This window comes from Lonchura striata, chromosome 5, assembly GCF_050655825.1.
Source record: "Lonchura striata isolate lonStrDom1 chromosome 5, ASM5065582v1, whole genome shotgun sequence".
Lineage (NCBI taxonomy): Eukaryota > Metazoa > Chordata > Aves > Passeriformes > Estrildidae > Lonchura > Lonchura striata.
Window position 1 is genome coordinate 52,659,335 of NC_140707.1, and position 21,847 is coordinate 52,681,181.

Here is a 21,847-nt window from a genome sequence, read left to right on the forward strand (position 1 = left end):
CTGCAGGGTACAAAACACTCAGAATATTTTGGTTGCTGTCTGGCCTATTTTTTGTTCATCATCTCACCATCTTTCTCCAATTATCCAATATTTCTTGTCTTTTAGGGGGTTCTTTACCTTTGTGGCATTCGCACATGTTTGTTCTCTTCACAGTAGCAGCTGTCTAGAGCTCCTCCAGTGTTTTGGTTCTAAGCTTTAGAGTAATATGTACTCTACAGGCTGCTTTTGAGAAATAGCAGTGGAGATGCTGGAAGGGGAGTTGTGTTCCCATGGCTCTGTGACATGCTGGCTGTGTGACAGTATGTATATTGTCATATTTTCTCTTTCCTTATTTTATAAAAGAAAAAATGCCTATGGTGCTCTGCTTGTTGATGCAAAATGATTCATCAAATTACTGTGGTTCTCTTTGAGCCTTTAATTTGTAATGCCTCTGTTGCTTCTGACACTGCTTCCTCCAATATTATTCCTCAATTATTATGGAAAATCACACACATGGAATACCTTGTGTCTGTATCATGCAGTTCTCTAAGAAGATACCTCTAACAACTGATGAAAAGGTGAGTGTACTTTCTCACAGAGCCAATAGATAGAGTTAACTCTATTAACTCTTCTTCCTTATTGTAGGGTGTCTGATAAAAATCCAATGATGTGGAATTAATCTTAAAGCTTGGATAGTGTCTCTGAAGACAGACTGTCTTAATGACAAGGCAATTCGATGTGATGATTTATAGCTAGGGAGAGTGAATTGCTGATTTTTAGATGAGTGTCTAGTGGGCAGATATCCCTATCACAGAAACTGCTGAATGCTCTTCAGAAGAGTGCACTGTTCTGGAATGTGAGAGATGTGCATTATGTTCCCTGTTTTTCTGTGGACACACTGTCTGACCTTAAACAAGTCACTTTGTTTTTCTGTACCTATTTTACATGTTCTGGTTATATTTATGTATTATATGTTCTGATTATTTTGTGAGCTGGGTCAATTTCTTGAAATACATGTGAATTACCTCAGTGCACTATGCCCATATTTGATTTGGAGCATATAGAAGCTATCACAATTTTAATAACAACTGTTGTTCAGATATAAGTTTGTCTCTGCCTTTCTCAAGTTTCCTGTATAAAATGGAAACTAGAAAACTTGCTTTGTAAAGCATACAGTTTTTTAATTTGGAACAAACTTCTGAAGATTTCTAGTTCAGTCTAGACTTTCTTCAGGGTCATATGCAGTTGAACTTTGAATGCCTGCAGTCTGGTAAACCTCTCTGAGGTTTCTGTTTCTGTGTTTGACCGCTTTTGTGGCGAAAAATGTCCTTTTCTGTGGAGTTGGAGATTCCCTTATGTTGTGACTTAAGAATGGTACTCTTCCATTCAGTGGTCCCATTAAGACTCTGCAAACCACATGCTCACTTGCTTCCCCTGGCCATGACCCTCCCAGCTACTGTAGAGAATTACCTCTGTTCTAGCTGGAACCAGGGCACCTTACTGCAGCTCTTGTCTCTTGCCACTACAAGTTCAGTGTTAATTCATGTTCAAGTTGTCTCCAGGTCCTTTTCTGCAGAGCTGCTCCTTAGCCAGCTTGTCACTAGCCTGTACTTATGTGTGAGGCTTTTGTGACTCAGGTGTAGGACTTCCTATTTATTGGTTTTGATTTACATCAAACACTGCTATCAGTCCTTTGCTCCACCTTGCAATGCTTTCTCTATATGGTAACTCAGTGCTTCCTCCAATGCATCAGCCATTCTCTCCATGTCACTTACAAATGTGTCTGTATTGGTCCATCATCCAGGTCCAGATATGGAGGTACTGATGGAGTGTTTTCTGAAAAAGCTATGTAGTGGGAATTAAAATGCTTTTGCATATCTTTTTTCTCTCTAGTCTTTATGCCAAACTCCTGTGTGTTCTCAATAAGTTTTTGCTTTGCTGGACGAATACCACTGAGTAATGCTCAAATTTTACATGCTATTATTTATCTATTGAATTATTATGCTTCTGACTTTCTAATGCAATTTGGGATACAGATGCATGATCAGTCGCTGCATGGAAGCACTGTGGATCAGGAGGAGGGGGAGCTGTGTGAAAGACACAGTTAGAATGCCATTTGGGTAGGAAAGAATCTTCACTCTCCAATGCTGAGCCTTAAACCTCACTTAGTTATTGGAAAAAAATGAACTAAACTGAATCTGTAGTTGAAAGTGTTGATGTTTACTTATCTTCCTCATTTAGGTACTATATCAGTGAACAGCCGACGCACCCCGTTCACTGCTAGCGGGGAGAGTGAGATCCTAGATCTGGAAGGTGACATGTACCTGGGTGGGCTGCCCGAGAACCGGGCAGGACTCATCCTTCCCACAGAGCTCTGGACAGCAATGCTGAACTACGGCTACGTCGGCTGTATCCGAGACTTGTTCATTGACGGACGAAGCAAGAACATCCGGCAGCTGGCAGAGGCGCAGAATGCCGCCGGAGTCAAGTCCTCCTGCTCCCGCCTCAGCACCAAGCAGTGCGACAGCTACCCGTGTAAGAACAATGCAGTCTGCAAGGATGGCTGGAACCGCTTCATTTGTGACTGCACTGGCACTGGCTACTGGGGTAGAACATGTGAGCGAGGTAAGCTGTGCTTTCTGACTTCAGTTACACAAAGCTGAAGAACAAGAACAAAATCCAGTGTTCCCACAAGACTCTCCCCTGCCCTTGTTGGTCTTCCCAATGCTAAGTTCAATTTTCCACAGCAGGAAAACTGTCTTCTCTGATTGTTTCCTTCCAGTCTTTTCCACCCTTGTTTTATGAACTTAATTGGCCACTTCCCACCCTAAGCCTTCTGATGATCTTGTCTTCAGGTTCCCGAGTTTCTTTAGCTGAGTATGGTTTGTCTCCTGAGATGGAAAATACAGCTCCATGTGAGAAGTCTCAAATTACTAGAAACTGTACCAACTGTGAGCTTCAGTTACGGAGATTTTTCCTGCACAGGAGAGACGATGAATCCCAGTTCTATCTGGACTTCCTCTTTTTTTTGTCTAGTAGAATTTCCTTGATGGCTATTTATGAGTACAGCCGTATTGGGATAGTGTTAAAACAGCATGTCTCCAAGTTCATCTATGGTAAGGCAAATCTGCAGGAGATTCATGGGAGAGTCTCTGCATCTTATTGATACTCATACAGAATTATGATTTAAAGACATATGATTTGGAGATATGAGGCCCAGCTGATGCTCATGTAGGCAGGCTAATTTTCTATGTGTTATAGATCATGTGGGAAGGATTTACTAATGGAAGATATTTGAACTATGTATTTCTCAATTACATAGGTGGTTCCATTAATTGTTGTTATCTTTATTATGCTAGTGCCGCCATCAGAATGAGATAGGTGAGTGGTTTTACAAAAAAATATGGGGCTAAGATCAGTTCCAAAAAAAACCCCACCTCCCTAGAGGGTGTTTTCTTACATTTAAACCATTCTTTCTGTTAATATTTGGCCATTAGCACTGCATTCAGGCTAAACTGCATTCACAGTATACCCAAGAAATAACTGTAAACCATTAGCAGAATCTTAGGGCTTTCAGTCCCTTTTTTATATCACCTCACTTGGCACCATGGTGAGAGCATGTGCCTTAGAACTCAAAATTCAGATGTTTTTGAACTTGTGCTATAAATATGTGAGCAACACCTTTCCCACTTAGTGCATTTTTTAATATTAATCATAGTAGCATGCTGCTTACGAGTTAGAACATGAAATTTATCTACAGTACATAAAATATTAGGCATAATTGAGATTTGCAATTCATTCGCTCTACAGAGGATTTTCTTCATTGCAGAAATTTTTTGTTAATGCCCAAAATTCTTCCTATATGGATGGGATTTTTAGATTTTCAAGTACAAGATCTGTGATTATTCATAAAACTGCTCACAGCCAGAAATTCATTGCATGCTGCCCTAAGCAGGAATAGTAGTTATTTGCCAGTAGGCCTTAAAACAGCTGAAGCATCAACACTGCCATCCGTGCTGGGGGAACATGGGTGAAAATGTAAGATTCATGGGCATCAGCTATGCCAATGTCAGCTCAGCAGTTCTCTCTTTTGACTACCTGGGATTTGAAAATTCTGGAAAGCATCAGATAGAAGTTTTCTCAGCCATAGCCTTGGGAATTGTTTTGGCCAGTTGTGTGATTAGGTTTTGTGAAAACATGATAAAAGGAAGAGTTATCATAAATTCATTGTTCTCCCAAGAAATGGCATGTATGTTTGCCTTTGGTCTCTATTTAGTCTTAGGAGTCACCAGCTCTGTGATTTGGGGATTTGTGGAGTCTGTTTCATGTCCATCTCCTAGACCTGGCTCTCAGAAGAGAATCCAAAGCTAACAGTGACATAAAGAACAGGGTTCATGTCATGCACCTTTATATATCGATGGCATTAGCTTTTTCTACTTTTTTTAAGTGAAAAGAAATCAGTAGGTTAAAGGCATGTAAGCATTTTAATTTGGGAGAAATGAATATCAAGTCAGGCCTGTGCTCTGATGTGCATCAGTCTGAATTAGGGAGATACAGTTATGAATCAATGTCTAGTATGGGAAGTTGAGGTCATAATAAATATGTGTTAGAATTAGAGTATATTTAAGGTTAACAAACTGTTATGAAACAGTTCAGGACAGTAAAAAATATGTATGCAAAGGTCCTAATCCTGAGAAACTAATATTGTCTGTAACTAGAAACCACAGACCCATTGCTTGTTTAGTCCCAGTGTCAGGCAAAACATGGCATTATAATGCTGGATGCTCTTTGGAAATGTGAGAAGCAGCTCACAGGGAGTAAATATTTGAGGCTGGATACATGAAAAAAATAATACAAATTGAAGAGCATTTGAGTCCAGAATATTTATGTGGTGTTATGTAGGAACTTCATACTGCTCTGATATAAATGCTTAATGTCTAATAACTGCCTTAGTGCCCACTGATTTTGTATCCATGAACAAAAAGCATTGCAGGCGACCAATGATATTTTCATTTTTCTGGTCTGACACCCAAAGATTATTTCACGTCCTGATTACATCTGATCTGTGATCCTAACACTGTTGGAAAGAGAAAGGTTGAGATGGAGACTGGGAGGGTAATCAAAGTGAGGGATTCTGCCATGCTACGATGGCACTGCAGTGTAGTGACTGATGAGCTGCCACAGGACTGGGGGGCAGCCAAGCTGTTGCATAAGGGTAGGGATGAAGAAGGAGAAGGCTAGATCTTCTAATATGGGACAGCTGCTGGCCCCCTTTTCCAGTTTGCCATTTCACTCTTAATTGTTTTCTTACACTTCTGTTGTTCTATAAGAGGAGAGTAATTCCTGCAGCCCTAGATGTATGATAGTGTTAAGGAGCAGGGAAGCCTAGAATAAAGAACGTCCTGTGCCTGGTGACTATCAGGAAAAACAATCTTTATCACAGAGCAAAGTGCATACTTAACGTTAGTTTAAGTACTAAAAATAGGAAGGACATACATTCAATTCTTGGAAGAGAAGCAGATAATCAATTTGTTGATGATAAAGTCTATCTCCCACCTTCCAGGTATAGGATTTCTACATTTATAATGCTGTATTTCTCATAAATTTTATGTGATATTAAGGACATTATACATTTAAAAGGGACTAAAAGGGATGTTGATTGTGTCAGTCAGAAAAGAAGTCTGCATTCTATTTATTCATGGCGAACCAATACAAATACATAGTATTCAGTATGTCACTTGTATCTAAAGCCTGTGGGAGTTTGCCTTGTTAGTGAAATAACACCTCTGTATATTCAGCCAGCTACACTGTATGCAACATAGACTTTGGTTACAGTGGTCTTCTCAGACAGTACTTTTCTGCAGATAGAGAAACCTGGCTGTAATGGAGCTTGACAGGGAAGAGAACTGCTGCCAAGGCCTCAAATTCATTCTTACAATTCCAGTATTTAGTCATTACTTCAGTATTGGCAGTGATGTTTGCAGACAAAGGTGTTAGCAGTCTGAAAGTGTCATAGTTTCTAGTAATAGTAATGTAGTTTCTCCTTGACACTACAAGTTAGTTGTTGAAATTTCATGGAAGAGATGGGGCAAGACATGGCAAAGACCAGATTGTTCTTTCATGGGCTGTAAGGGCTCAGTGCCAGGCTGTGAGGCTGAGCAAAGGCAGCAGCAAATGCTGGCAGTTAGCTTGATATGGTCCCCATTTCACACCTTCCTCCAGAGACCATGATGACCAGGTAACACACTGTTATTTTCTTAAATCCTTGTTTCTTATTCTCTGTCACCTTTCCATAATGGTTCTCTACTAAGCAGTCTAACTCAGTTTGACTATAGTAAAGAAAGGAAAGAAATAGAGAAGAAGCTAATAGACAGGACACAATTCCTCCTGCAAGTGATACTCTGACTGCCTTGCAATGTGGTAATGATCTCACCTCCCCCTGCTCCCTGAGCTCTCTTGCACTGCTGTTAAATACGGTGAAGAAAAAGATTTAATCATGCCAGAAAGACTCCTAAACTTAATTTAGTTTTGGATAGCTCTTATATGAATCACAGGCACAGTGAAGTGGATTTATGATGAAAATTATAATTGCAAGTGCATGCTGAGTCTTTGTACTGAATTTGCTAGTTTTGGGTTGTGGCGTGCTGGGCATTAGGGAAAAAAAAACCCAAACCTTGGTGCTTGTCCTGTTGGTAGTACTGAATCATTCTTGTATCCTAGAGTTTTAGAAAGAGTAGAGTACCAGAGAAGAGTGTCTGCAGTGCAGCTTCTCTCTTTTGAAGTACCTTGTTTCAACAGGTCTGCTATTCTGCTGGTTAGTTTGAAATAAAGGATTTAAAATATCTGAAATCCCATGGGAATGCTTCTCAAATGCTTTCTGATCATCAGATGCAGGGCAAACTTTGAGGCAATTGACAAAAAGTTTCCTCGAATGTGATGGATACCATGCTTCCTCCTCTTGCATGTGAGCTGCTTGTCCAAACTCAACCTAAGAGAAATCAGGGTGAGTTGCAAATCTTGTCAGCAAAGGCTGGAGGACTGTTGCAGACATGCAGGAGAGCAGGAAATGTGGGTTTGTGTAGTAGCTGTAAAAGACTTTTGGTGGGTCTTTTTAAGTACTTAATGTCTTCTTTACCCTTTGCCTTGCAATTTGTGAGTGTTGACATCAGCTGCATCAGGTCATTGCAACTCCCTGCTAATTGCACTTAAGATGTTGGAGGTAGGAGCTGGTATCTGGCTCATGGAGGATGATGTACTACTTAGCTGTGATTAGAAAGTACCCTGGACTTTTCTGAAAAGGATCTCAAAGCCCTGGCAGGAGGAAGAGAATGTGAGTTGTATTCAAATTATCTGTTTTCTGTAGCTACAGTGAAAATATCTTGGGCTCAAAAGGATGCATGAGGTCGGGTAGATCTTGAAAACTCTCTGCACCCTTTCCTTCTACTGAAACACTGTGAGAGTGACTGCAGAAGACAAGAGCCCAGGAAGTACACAAAGCAAAAGACAACTGAAAATCAGATCATTTTAGGCCAGTGAGAATCAAAAGTTGTTGATCACTCACTTTTTAACATTTTCTCCTACTTAAATGATGTGATTGTAGTTTGCTTGGATTTTTTTTTTTTTTTTGAAGAAGTATATAGTATTGGGAAAGGCAGGTTGATATGAGACTCCTGATCATTTCAGGCTGAAATAAAAGATGTTGAGATTTAGATTTTAAATCTCAAAAGGTATTTGCTCAGAATTGGACACAGCCCGAGTCCTTTCCAGGGGAAAGGGGAGGAAAAAAAGGCTTGTTCCAGACATCTCCTTTGCTGAGCTGCATTCAGTGTTTATTGCAGAAAGACAGAAATATCCCATTCTGATTTTTCCAAGGGCTGGAACAAGTGCTCATTTCTATTGCCTCACAGATGAACAGCCAAAATCCTGGGCAAAGCTGCCTTCTTTTGTATTTTGTGGTAAACTCTCTGTGAACAGCAACACATCTGCTGTTAACAATGATGATGTTGAGCACAGTTCTGCACATTTTATTACCTGCCAAGTACCTGTGCAGCAGTGTTTACTAAGAGAAGTTGAATGACAATACACTTCTTCCCATTATGTGTGCAATGAAAGGAGATGTTGCAAAATTACTGGTAATAAGAAATGCCACAGAACCATTTACTAGACAGGATAAGTACTGTATACTTTGCTGTCTCAAGCACAGGTAGCAGGTTAAATCTATTTTTAATTTCAGTGAAGATACTTGATGATAATCACATCTTAGAAGATCTGTTCAAAGCATCTCATAAGTGTTGATGCTTTTTTGCACTGTCCAGACCTTCTGAGCATGCAGGGAAATGCTAGATAACTGCTGAGAATAGATTTTCCTGTAGGACTGATGGTTCCCAGGAGAGATGGACACATAGGAGAAAAGTCTTTGCTGCAATGTTTTTAATTCTTTTAATTCTTGCTAGATCATGAACAAAGACTTAAGAAAATCAAAACATCAGAATAATTATTTTGATTGTATGTTATAAGGTAAGATGCTAGAAAATAGGTCTGTTCTAGACTTCATCTATTCACTGACTTACTAGTACCAGTTAGGTCCTATTGTAGAGTTTCCCAAATTATTGCCAAGCTGCAGAAAAAAAATTCCATCTGAATTTAGCAAAAACAATTCATACAATCCCTTCACACCCATCTCAATTTGTTTCTCACTAATTTTATGGTAAAATCTTCATTAAACATGATCTGAAGAATGTTAACTTTCCTAAGAGCATTTTATGTGAGAAGTTAATTTTCTCACTTGCCATCAATCCATTCATAACACCTGTGGCTGATCCCTTTATGGCTGGCCCAGACAGCTACTACAGTGGAAGATGCTGTTCACAGTCCTGCTCAGGAAATACCTGACTTTATGTGATTAACTCCCTTGTATCTCTCCTTAGAGACTGACTGTCAGACCAGAAGTCTACTGTTTGTTGTACAACTGCTTATTATTATTCTGCCTATTAGGCTTTTATGTATCCTCCATCTTATAATTCTTTCCTTATCTTCTATCAGATAACATCTGTGCTAACATTCAAACAATTTCCAAGATGCTCATTAGATGTTGTGCTAGCTCCAATAAGGACTGTGCAGACAAGATGGGCTTATAAGGGAAGAGAAACAATATTAATGAATAATTTAAAAGTGTCTCACTTTTGTGGATTTATACTGTGATCCTTACCACTTATTATAACTTTTTTGTCTGTAGATATATACATTCAGTCAAAAGCCACTCTGAATAGATGTGCTTTCCAGGACAAGTAACTGCATTTGTTGCACTCCAGTGCCTTTGTGATATCCTCAGTACAGAAGAGTGTGCAGTTAATTCTGCAGTCAGGGTGATTACATCTGCTTGGGAAAATACTATTTCATGGGTTTTATGCTGTTGAACTTTAACTTTGAAGAGTCTCATTGATGTGACAATCTCCAACAGCATCTGCCGAGCAGCTGGAAAATCTGAGACCATATAAGAACCAACTGATTGTCTCTCCTATATAGTATAATGTTATGGGTATGATTTTTTTATCCATGTGTTCCTCCTGTTTCTTCATCCTGATTCCATCATCATATGCTTTTGAAATTTAAGGCCACTCTTGACTTCCGTTTTGCATGTGAATTTGTTATACTCCAGGTGCTCTTCATCTCATCTGAATATGTTAGTTGGTGGCACAGAAGAAGATAATTTCTGCTGTTTTTCTCTAAACTTCTGCACTTCTGGCTGTTTACTGCTGAGCATAGCTTTCATAAGGTCCTTCCAGTTCAAGAAATACGATAACTCAGAACTGTATGATTTTGTGTACTGTCAACTCTTGTAAAGAACACTAGAACAGCAACAAAAAAATAGATGTTGCTGGGTAGGTAAGACCTTTTGATTAATGCTTTCAGAGCATGATACTTTTATTAGTTTAGGCCTCTTCTACAGGACCAGTATTATAGTGATATTTTTGTTTCTCTTCTGGTTTATAAATGACAGTTCAGAACAATGGTTTCTCCTTAATGTAAGCCACAAAATAAGTCAAGGCACAAAGTGTTACTCAGATAATTCTCAGATTGAAGGGCAGCTTGTCACAGCAGGTCAGTTTTACCTGAATATCAGTGTCATGGTTTAACCTCAGCCAGCATCCAAACCCCAAGAAGCTACTCGCTCCTCCACCAGCAGGATAAGGGAGAGAATCAGAAGGCTAAAAGTGAGATAACTCACAGGTTGAGATAAAAACAGCTTAATAGGAAAAGGAAAAGCCACGCATACAGGCAAAGCAAAACAAGGAATGCATTCAGCACTTCCCATGGCAGGCAGGTGTTCAGCCATCTCCAGGAGAGCAGAACCCTGTCACATGTAACAGTGACTTGGGAAGGTAAGCACCATCACTCCAAATCTCTTCCCCTTCCACTCACTTTCTATTCTTTGCATGATGTCACATGGTCTGGAATATCTCTTTGGTCAGCTGGGCCACCTGTCCTGGCTGTGTCCCCTCCCAGCTTCCTGAGCACATTCAGCCCCCTCCTTGGTGTGGCAGTATGCACAGCAGAGAAGGTTTTGGCTCTGTGTAAGCCCTGCTTAGCAATAACAAAAACTTCTCAATGTGCTAAACACTGTTTTCCACACAATTCCAAAGCATAGTCCCACACTACTCATTGTGAAGAAAATGAACTCTACCCCAGCAAAAACCAGCACACAGGGGAAGGCAGATTTTAGTAAAACTTAGATAATTTGAAGAGGTAATTCATCATGAAAGAAGAAAAATACATTTTTACCTTTTAATGATTATCTTTCCCAGGTTACTCCCTACAAGACACATGATGGTGTGTTATGATTCTTCCCCACAAAGACACAACACAGGTTTTTGTTAATAGATCCTTTTGGGTGGATTACAATGAAAGGACACTGAATGGTCAGTGCTTGAAAATTTGCATATATACATATATATATATATATATATATATATATATATATAGATAGATAGGGTTTATTTTGAAACTATTTAGTTGCAATGGAAAGCAGGTATGTAGCAGTTTTGGTTATTATTATCTATAGTAATACAGCAGCATGAAAGCATAAAAATATTACTTAAGAAAATGCATAGGGAAAAGAAAGAGAAAGTATAAGAGTAAAAAGATACGTTATCACCATCTGTAGATTCTGTTTTTTAAAATAGCGGTCTTGATCTATCTTGATCTGTTGGGGGATTGGGGAAGAATCCAACAAAACACAAAGTTTAATAGGTAAAGTACACCCTGACTTTGTGGGAATATTCAGATACCTCCTCTGGGAGAGGAGATTTCAGTCCTCTGGTGGAAGGGCACAGAAATGAGTCTGGGGGTGCTTTGAGGGTCTTTGATGATTTATGTTCCCTTCTCAGCTGTCTCTGATATTGATAGGTCTAAGTGCGAATGTGACCGTCCCCTGGAGGAGGGGTTGGGATGTGTGCAGGAGGACAATGCATGATAAAAGACACCATCCTGTCTCCACAATGTCTGCCTCTGATCAGCCTCAAAGCCTGGTTTGCAGCCTCCAGGCAGAGACAGTTTACCCCCTCTGTTTTATGCAGACTAGCCATTACACACTCAAAAGTTCCTCTCCTTCCTCCAGGGGTGCAAACCTGCCTCAGCACTGTGGTGCCTCCCTAAATGGGCAAATGTTTTGAGTCAGTAATCATTAATAGTCGAGTCTCACAGCATGTTACATGCATGATCCAGAATGGACGTAGTATGAATATGCACCACATCTGGTGTGATTTGTCAGGTGTCCAGAGACTAACTGATGACACTAGGTTCAAGAATTGCTTCAGACTACCTCTGTCTTTGAGTCTCTTATAGCTTAGTGGCTGAACTCAGTCCCTGTGACTAAATACCCTACTTCCTTTCCATACCCTCCAATCAGACCATTTTGTGTTTCTGCTGAGACTGCCAATTGTCCTTACAATTAAAGGGAATATCTTGATGGAAGAAGCCAGGATGAAGTAGATTCATTTGTCATGAAAAATTATTTCCAATATTTACAATTACTATATAAAACTTGGAGATGTTATCTGTGAAATTAGCTTTCTCTATCTCCCTGCTTTGCCCAGTCAAAGCCATCGTGCTTAAAGGCAGGCACCGGCACAGTGCATTTTCTGTCTCATTTCTTTTCCTCTATTCATCTCAGGGGGAGAGGAAAGACTTGGCATTCATGACACTCCCTTAATTGACTCTTTCTGCATGTGGAGATAGGCAGTCGTCCCTTGGACACTTTGATTGATTGGATGAGGCTATTATGTGATACGGAAAGGATATGCAGAAGCACAGCCATCACCACAAGCATAGAAAGATCTTATTTGGTGGTGTATATTGGCTGCCCCCAGTCTGCTTGGTTTGTCTGTCTTGTCTCAAATGCAGTTATCTCACAGAGCAGCTCACAGGGTGGTCCTAGTGAATCCATTGCCGCTAGGTACCAGACTCCAAGGCATGGCCCTCCAGAGGGAAACCCTTCTCACTCTCATTGCTAAGGCATCTGAGAATGTATAAAGGAAAGGTAATACTCATCATTTTTATTTCTTACTAGAATCCTGTTTTTTTTTTTCTGGGTAATTGAGAACAAGAGGTTAAAATTGGGAGATAAGGTTCAGAAGAGGGAAACTAACTGCATCTTGATGAATCAAGTCCTAATATTAGTTTCAAAGTGACTTCCTGCTCTGTCGTGATTATAGGTGATAAGCTGGTAATAGACAGAACATAAAACCTAGGAGATATCCATCACATTAAGGCAAAAGTCCTCCCACTAAAAGGACACAGCAGCGAGTATGTACAAGAAAAACAGCTCCATAAGTGTCACTGGTCTCGTGATGCTTCCATTTTTTTATATCTTACAGCTTTTCACTTCTGTAGTTTTACCTCTTAGGGTGAGGTCCTCTTGTGGTCAGCCTGGACCCTTTGGGTTACCTGCCACACTAATCTTGTGTTCTTGTGAGGAACAGTGTTTTTCCATTTCTGAACAAAGAAGAATTGTAATTCTTCATGTTGTAATACTGCTGAAGGGAGTGAAAGGGCAGGGAAGGTTGAAAGAGATTACTGTTGGAAGTTGTATCAAAGCACCAGAGTTTAGGATTCAAATGGAGTCATATGGAATTAGTTCAGTTTGACTGCTTCAATACCCACAGGCCCCATTTCAGACTGCTGAGAAAGAAAAAATATGGTATTTTAAACAGTGAGGTTTTTTTATCCACTACCTTTCATTAAATCAGTAAAATGGAAAATAACAATTCAGCCCCTCAGTTGAAAAGCATGTTAGATTGACAGCTCTTGGAGCCCTAGGCTTGTACTTAGAATGAGTAATACATAGAGTACCTCTCCTTTATATACCTTAGTCATCTCTTGGAGAAGTATTTGCATTAGAGGTTAGGAAATAGGTCAGTCTTTCTGACTTGCCTGGTATGGTAGATCTACAAAGTAGAAGGGGGAAAGGAGGAACTCTTCTTCTGGAGCTCTGATTTCCTTTCCTTTGTGTGTGAAACTGCTGAAGACAGAGAGCCATGAGGCAGCTTAATGCACCCAGCCCGGGGAGCAGAGCAAGGTTTGAACTAAGCAGAACAAAATGGAGTTTGTGCTGCATGTATCATCTGCCACGTGAGGAAAAGATCTCCCTCTGAACAAGTGACTGGCAAAAGGTGTGTGCTTGCTAAAGAATGAGAAGGAAGCAAGAATACAGCAATGGTCTCCAATATTTTATAGTTCTGTAATTTTTTTTTTAATCTCTGTGTTGAGAGTGTTTGTGACCAAAGAGGAAAAAAATGGATCAAAGGAAAGCTTTTTGGCATACTAAGGAATTTCAAAACATCTAGAATCTCTACACGAATTTTGTTGTACCGGTTCTGGCTCCTAGAGGTGGAAGCCTAACAGTTCAGTACCCAGTCATAGAAATGTCCAGGTTTCCACCATTCTATTGCCATTTCTTCAGGGAAGTTCTCTTCTGTTGCAATTTGAGTTTTTGATGCAAACCCCACAAATCACTGCTACCCCATTTCTTTTGGTCAGTTCTCATATCCAATTTGTGCAAATTTCCTTTATTCTACATTTGCATTTGATTGTTCTGTCCTATTGGAGGACTGACCAGTGATGAATTTTAGCCTTTCTTTCCCTGTCAAGTGTTACTGGAGTTTGATTTAGTGCTGCATCCAAGATGCTTGCCTCAAAGTTGTGTTTTTAATAATTTCATCTTTTCTTCATGTTAAATATGGGATTCATCATCTGAGGGAATGAATAAAGTAAGGCACAGGTAATAGTTGGCAGTTCACTTTTCCCCAGTCCTAGTCTGATGCTGGAAGCACCACTGTGGTGTGAAGGAGCTGCCTTTAGCCACCTTGGTGAAGGAGGTGGAGATGGTCCAGAATTCAGCAGGGTGGAGATTGACTCCTGTCTTAGGCTGTTGCTCTCCTTTTTACTAAGGTGACATCATGGTTCTGTATGTTGTTCAAATTCTTGTATGCCATTCCCCTAAGCCTGCCAAAATCCTTCTACCACCTTCCAGTTTGATCAAATTTCACATTCCTGTCTGGTACAGAAGAACTAAGAATGTCCTGAAAGATTTCTTGGGATGTGGGAAAAGGCAACAAGGAAAGGAATGAATAGACCTGTGTTGAACAAAAGGCTGGCATTTTTGGGGGGACAGGGGTGGGGGTAATTTTATAGCCTGCAAGTTTTTTGGGCAAAGTAATTATGGAAAATAAAAAGGATTAAAGTAAAGAAAACCAGAAATTATTTATCATGGCATTTTTAAATGCCTCACTGTTTTTACTTTATCTTTTAATAAAGTAATTTTTGTATTTAAGTCAAAGCACTCGGGCTGCTTTAAAAAATAATCAAAACATAAAGGGAGACTACAAATAGCCATGTTGAAGGGTAATGAATCCAGCAGACAGAAGGACTTGTGTCCAAATAAAAAAGGCAGAAAAGTGTAGGCTGGAATTGGTATTGACTGTGCAATGTGCACAGTGCTAATGGACCTGCAGAAGAAACAGGAACATTGCAAACATAAAGTGAAAACGTGGTCCACTGTGAATACAGATGAGATTGGGAAAAACAGTGCTTTTACAGGGCTGCTTTTGCACACATGGCCTCTTTAGCTCACCTGTTTATAAAGTCAGAGTGACAGAATGTAGATTAGCAATCAGTATCCTCATTTAGCCATTTCTCCCTGACTGATTTACACTGCTGTGATTTCTTTTTTCTTTTGTCTTTTCCTTCTGGCTGGTGACAATTTGCTGAGCCCATCTATTCTCTTTTACACTGCTGTTTTTTCTAGAAGCTGTAAAAATCAAATTGCAGATCATTTACCTTTCTTTGTATGTCTATGTGTGTGTTGCCTACAGCTCCTACCCTAGTCTGTGCCACCGGCCAAGGCTCAGTCAGTAAATCTTTCAGGAGAAGCAGCTTTGAAACAGCTGCCATGTCCCCTTTGCTGTGAGTTGGTTTTCCTAGACACCTTTCACTCAGCTCCATCAAAGTGTTGGTCTATAAAATCCTATTTAACTGGTTGGCACTCATAACTTTCTTTTCCCATGTCAGTCCCTTGAAAGGCAGTATCCTGAGATTGTGCATGTCAAGAACTGTAGTTCAGCATCTGTTTGGGTGCCTGCAGGTAGCTGTGCATTTTCCTGCTTCAGCATTGCTTCTGGATTACACACTTGAGCAGTTTCCTGGTGAAGGCTACCTAGGGGAGCTTCAGGGCAGGAAGGAAGAAGACAGATACAGCCAGGACTGTGGTCCTGGCATTAGGCTGTTTGTGTTTGGAAATTAGGTGTTTCCTGCTCTGGCAGTGAACTGTAACCCATTTCAAACATGGGTTGGCAATGGACTTCAGGATGTTCTTTGCCTGTTCTTTGCAGTGTTGTGGGGCCTGCCAAATCTCACAGTATTATCTCTCTGTCTGTAGAAGCCAGAAATAGAGGCTTGGGTGAATTTTTGAATCTCTGCATACAGATAACTCATGGGGGACCTTTCAAACTTAAAATGAGCAGACAAGGTCGTAGCTGGAAGAAAGCCAGGAAGTTGTTGACATCACTACCTGTCTTTGGGCTATCAGAATATGCTAAATAAATCCACATTAAACTATTTATAAGGATGCAGATTTATAATCCTATACAAATAAGTGCCATTTTTTCCCATATGCAGAGTATTTGAGATTGATATCATCATCATTTTATATTTTGGGAAACTGTGATATTGAACTATTAAGGCACCTACAGTAAGATTCAAGATTACAAATGTAATTAGCCATAACCCTGACTCTGAGAAGATTTAATTTACTGAGATTTAAGTGTCTGGATCTAAGATATTGCTTAATTTAGTTAGACTCTTAGGGCACTAAGCTACTCTTTCCACCTTAAAAAAGCTATCTTATGTCTCTAAAATAATACTTGCAGATCTCTGCAGACATGATAATATAGTCCTGGGATATTTGGTTAGCAGTTTCTAGAGATAAATACTTATATACTGTGATAGGATAGAGATAATTCATATCAGAACCACAGTTCCTTCATCTTCTCTTCCTCTCCCTTTTCCCACTCAGAAGAGCACTCATGAATCACTTTGGCCTTTCAGCATGTAGTAATGAAAAGCTGATTACCACACAGCTCCCCACGGGACTGCCTCTCACTTACCAAGCACTGCTCACTCAGCTATCACTCCCTGTGTGTCTGATCACTATCCAGGGATCTCCAACTGACTAAAACATGGAAGAAGTTAGTAGATGTGCTAATAAGGCAAATTGAAGTTGTATAAGCCTTAACTTAAAGAAAAAGTAAAGATTAAAATGTTATCTGACAGTGATAGCTAAAACTAGTGATTTCCCATGGACCAGGCTAAAAGCATAACAAATGCTGTTACTCAGAAATCTTTGCAAAGCTGCCCTGCAGATGCTGTTCAGAAGCTGTGTTGCAGTGTATTGGGCACAGAGCATCCTGTGCTATGTTGTGTGTAATCCTGTTTGCTTTGCAAGACCATCTGCTGACAGTGGCAGTACCTGCAGATGAGCGGTGAGTTGTGTCATGTCAGTTCAGCATCCCTGCCAGCCTGGAGAGTAAATCTGATCAGGGCTTCTCACAAAACAAGCCTTGACATATATGGGACTTCACTAATTCAGTGCTTTAGAAAAGTATACAATGTAGACATACCTTAGAATTCTGTTTCTGGCTTAAATAACTACAGGCAAGTTCATTTTTATGCGCCTTGTGTTCCCCAGCTGCAAAAAAAAACAAAAACAAAACAAACAAAAAACAAACAAACAAACAAACAAAAAAAAACAACAAAAAACCACAAAGAACCTCCCCAAAAACCCAGATACTTAGGACTTTCCAAAATTGTAAAAGGGTTGCAATGTGGAAAAATACATGAATCACTAAGAGCTTCAGATTTTAGGATAAGAAAAGCTGAAGACTGGCAAAATCTGTACTTTTTGCTAATACTTGACTTTCTGTTTCATAGCTTTTCTTAATCTTAGTGGACATCCTGCATGAGAACTGGTAGAAACCTAAGCTGATGAATGATACCTATTTTTGTGTTATCTAACTAATTTTCCTGTTATTGCTAATTGACACAGAGTATTTTATTCTTCATCAGTACAGAAATGGGGGCTACTCTTGGTGTTGTGTCGATAATTTGTGTTCATATCCCCAAAAGAACAACATTGCCTAGACCCAAAATGTGTATTAAAATCTGTAAAGGTCAGATATTTTCTTTTAAAATAGCAGTAACTTTCTGTCTTTACTTTTATACACCTGCAGTGCTATTACAATCCTTATGTGGTTGTTGAGACACAATGCTGTATTTTTTTGAGATACATAAGCAACCTTTTATAGATAAAATGCTATAGTACTTGAGCCACTCAAGGGGAAAAAAACTTTCTTGTTCCTTTGGCATTGAAAAGGTAAAATTATTCACTGCCCTTTATAAGGCACTAAACAAATGATGAAATTTTGTATGGTGTGTCAGCAATTGGCTGGATGTATTTAACTCAATAGTGATATGAGATTTACAGAGCACACAAGAAAGGAGCCTTAAATAGTTCTACCCATTGACCTTTGCCAAGATAACAAAGCCTGAATATCAACTCCTCACCACTTAAATTGTGTACTAATGAAGTACCATTGTGTACTCAGCTACACCTCTGCTAGTCAGAACTATTCCTAGTCACACAGGTAGAAATGTATATTCAAGAAATAGAAGTATAAAAGGTGCAAAGAAAGCACTGTTGTGCAGCTTAGAGTAAAATCCAACAATATGAAGGAAATTGGCAAAATAAGTTGAAATATAATCAAGAGGCTGAAGGGAGGAATTATGGAGAAAAATTAGAAGAGTACATATTGATTTCAGTACATATTGATTGGTAAATTATAACCTGAGGAGAGGAGGATGAATCAGCTCTGATGGGAGGACTGCCTTAAGGAAGTTCACAGGACAGGAATATTGGGTTAAATTAAGAAAGGAAAATGGTGAATATCATACTATCACAACAATTAGCTGGTTGTTTTGTTGTTTTATTTTTTCCTTTATTTTGGTGTAGCAGGACTCATAAAAAGGGTGGAAATCCCATCTGTTAGGCGTTGGAAACTAGGAAGGCTAAAACAACACAGCAAGGCCAGGCTCCTCTACACTTCTGTGAAATATGATTTTTAAGACAGGAAGGGGAGGGAGCTCCGTGATCTAGCCAGCTCTTCTGCTTCTATCTTGAATCAATCTGGGAAATGTATGCCTCAGAATCAAACCCTGGAAATGTCTTCCAACTTTAAAAGACCTATTTTCCTTTCTAAATCCCTTTAATGACTGGATATGTTTTCGTAATTAGTGAATATATGAATAAATTTATACAACATGCAAGACACTGATTACCAAAGTAAGTTTTGTTTGATTCTTAATGTAATTACTTGTTATAATAACTCATACTGAATTAGGAGGGGTACAATAGTTAATGGTGTAAAAATAACAACATTTTGTTACTCAGCTTCTTTGCTGGGTCTCAAAGAATTGTGGAACAAACTCCATGTTTGGGAAAACTAGAAACAATTTATTTGGCATGTGTTACAGTATCACATGAGAAAAGACGGTTGCTATGGAAGGTTTTGTCAAATGCACTGCAGGAAAAAGCTGTGTCCAAGAATCCTTCAGATCCCAAGCTCAAATCTCAGTTCGAAGAGGTGTTCACAGACTTATATGAGAAAGAGAAGCATGGACTGCTGTTTCCAGTTTGCTGGTGAGGAGAGCCTACTGTAAGGTTCGTTCTTTCCAGCCAGTGCATAAGCAGAACCAGCAAGTATGCTACTAACTGTTCATCTTTGTGGCAGATGGAAGACAGAGACTTTTCTGACTGACAAGCTGTCATCCAAAATATTATTCATCTGCATAAGCCTCCAAAACACCAACAAAAATATAGTCCACTATTTAGTTCACTTGCATTTAGTCCTGCTTTGTCATGGACTTTGATCTTTGGCAAATCAATTAGGTTCTGATGAATAAAAGCAGTAAATCCTGACAAACCCCAGTGTTGCCCCCTGTAGTGCTTAGGGGCCCATCAGCTCTTAGAGTGAAATATATAAGTAAGGTGCTCAGGGTGTGAAGCAGCCATTAAATAAGGCTGTTGTTTGGGACAGCTGGTGAGTGGGGGAAGAGCAGCCAGTGGTGCATGCCAGGAGGAGGATGTGCACCCTATGTTGGGTGCAGGCTTGATCTTGTTGCATCCTTGAGTTTGATGCCCACAGAAATATGAAATTTGCATTCTAAAAACCCACTTCAAGATTGAGATGCCACATAGCTGTATGTGATCATACAGCCTGCACCATGTTGTGAGGCCTTGGGTGCTCTGCCTAGTTGCATTGTTTTTACTTCCACCCTTTTCCCACTTAATAGAGGCTTCTTTGTTGCCAGACACTATACTGTTTGCAATTCTATGCCTTCTTCTCTCCACATGTCAAATTGCTCACAGGATGTTCTCTGCTCTGTCTTTTGGTTTGCAGGTGACTGTTTAGGTTGATTCCTGTATTCTTTGTGTTAGCAATCTTTTATGTTGTGCAGGAAGTTTTAGTGCAATGTTTAAAAGCTGTGGAAGCTTGGGAGCTTCTCACACTGGCAATCTATCACTGATTTTTTTTTTTTTTTCAATTACATCGGTGGTGTTCTGTTGAGCTGTGTGAGGAGTGGGTGAGAAAAGCACTGTGATTTCCTCTTCCAGATGCAGATGAAATTAGGGAAGTATGACAGTCCTACAGCAATCCTGCTGGTTTTGGTGCCTTTGTTGGAGCACAGCTGTGCCCAGCAGCTGGTCTGGAATCAGAGAACCAGGAAATATGCACAGTTAGCAGATATAAATAGAGAATCTGTAACTATGAGAGATGCTTAACTCTGCAGTAAATAAATTCTAGTCCAAAATAAATGCCAATTGAAATCTTAAAAAACTGTCTTGTGCCTCAATTCTTTCCCTTTTGAATCTCTCTATCTGCAGAATTTGAAAGAAAAACAGGTGTTTTATCTATAGAGTCTTACCATCTATGTTTCAAGTAATGTCAAGATCAGTCTCCTTTCCGTTACAGATTTAGATTATTTTTAGGCTTGTGGATTATTTTCCAATTTCCAAAGGAGTTATTGACCTCTTCATTATTTTGACTTGTTTGATATTCTGAGAATTTTTCAGGGTTTGTCTGGTGAAAAGTACAAGGTGGCATGTGGCTCTTGGATCATCCAGCAAAGAGAGGGCAGCAGCCCAGCTGTGGTGGACAGCGGGTTGTGTCCCTGCACAGTCCTGGCTTTGCAGTGTGACAGTGGATGAGCTGTCTTTTATTTCTGTCTCAGTTTCTGCTGTGAAAGTAGGACACTTCAAAAGACATTCCTGAGTGCATCTTAATGCTTTGAAATCACGTGGAGGAGTTCAAATAACAGGAATCAAAGACAGGAAAACCATCCTATTAGGAGATCTACTCTTTTTCCTCTTTGGTCAGAGTACGTCAGCTGCTTATTTTAGAAAACAGCTATTCGTGGATGTATTGTGGTACAGAGCTGTGTTGCATCCTTTCCAGGTGTAAATTAGGAAAAGCTTCTTTTGAAATAGCCCTTGCTGATCCAGAACTTGTGCAGATGGGAATGGAAACCTGGGACCTTGTCCAGAAAGTGACAGTGAGAGCTGGTGGCAGTGACAGTACACAGAAAACTGACTGGGATTTGTTATGTGTCTTTGCTTTCTCTTCTACCCCAGGGAGGAGCCGTACTGTTGTCTCTTGAAAAAACACATAACAAGTAGTTCAGCACTAGTGGCACAGGTGAGGAGACAACTACAGCCTCCTTCACCATCTAATGGCCTCAAGCAGCACTGACACCCACCCCTCACTGTGCCCCCAGTGTACCAGTCCCTGCCCATGGTCTCTGCATCCCCATCGCCTGCTCTGCTCACCCAGCAACTGGTGGCTCGCTTGATTTGCTAAGTTCCTACTAGTGACTGTTTTGGGGAAAAGCTTGACACTGTGTTTGTCTTCTAACATACTTGAAATTCATACTAAAGTGTATTAACTCCTTAATACACACAGCTTTTCCACCCTCTGGGCTTCCCGCATACCCTTGCAGCCCTCCAGGAACCTTTAGGAGAAAGCAGAGCGTGCTGTTCACTACAGATGTTGTATTGAACTTTCAGGATCATGATTAAGCCCCAGTGTAAGATCCTGTGATTCACTTTATATTGAAAATAGAAATGTCTCTCTGCTGAAGAAGCTGCATGCTTGCTTTTGTGGGTGAAGAGCTTAACATCCCTTTTCTCCAGTGATATGGGGAATGATGGCTCATGTATTAAGCTCTGAGATTCTAAACTCTTGAATGACTTGGAGAGAGA

General features: G+C 39.9%; 1 protein-coding gene across 25 annotated transcripts in view; it reads left to right on the forward strand.

Moving 5' to 3' along the window:
• NRXN3 (neurexin 3) overlaps positions 1–21,847 on the forward strand; it is a 963,701-nt gene that overhangs the window by 300,027 nt on the left and 641,827 nt on the right. For all 25 annotated transcript variants that reach the window (XM_085582217.1, XM_021542849.4, XM_085582229.1 and 22 more), the window contains one exon: positions 2,221–2,604. In XM_085582217.1, the coding sequence (XP_085438343.1) occupies positions 2,221–2,604 (384 nt within the window). The remainder of the gene's footprint in view (positions 1–2,220; positions 2,605–21,847) is intronic.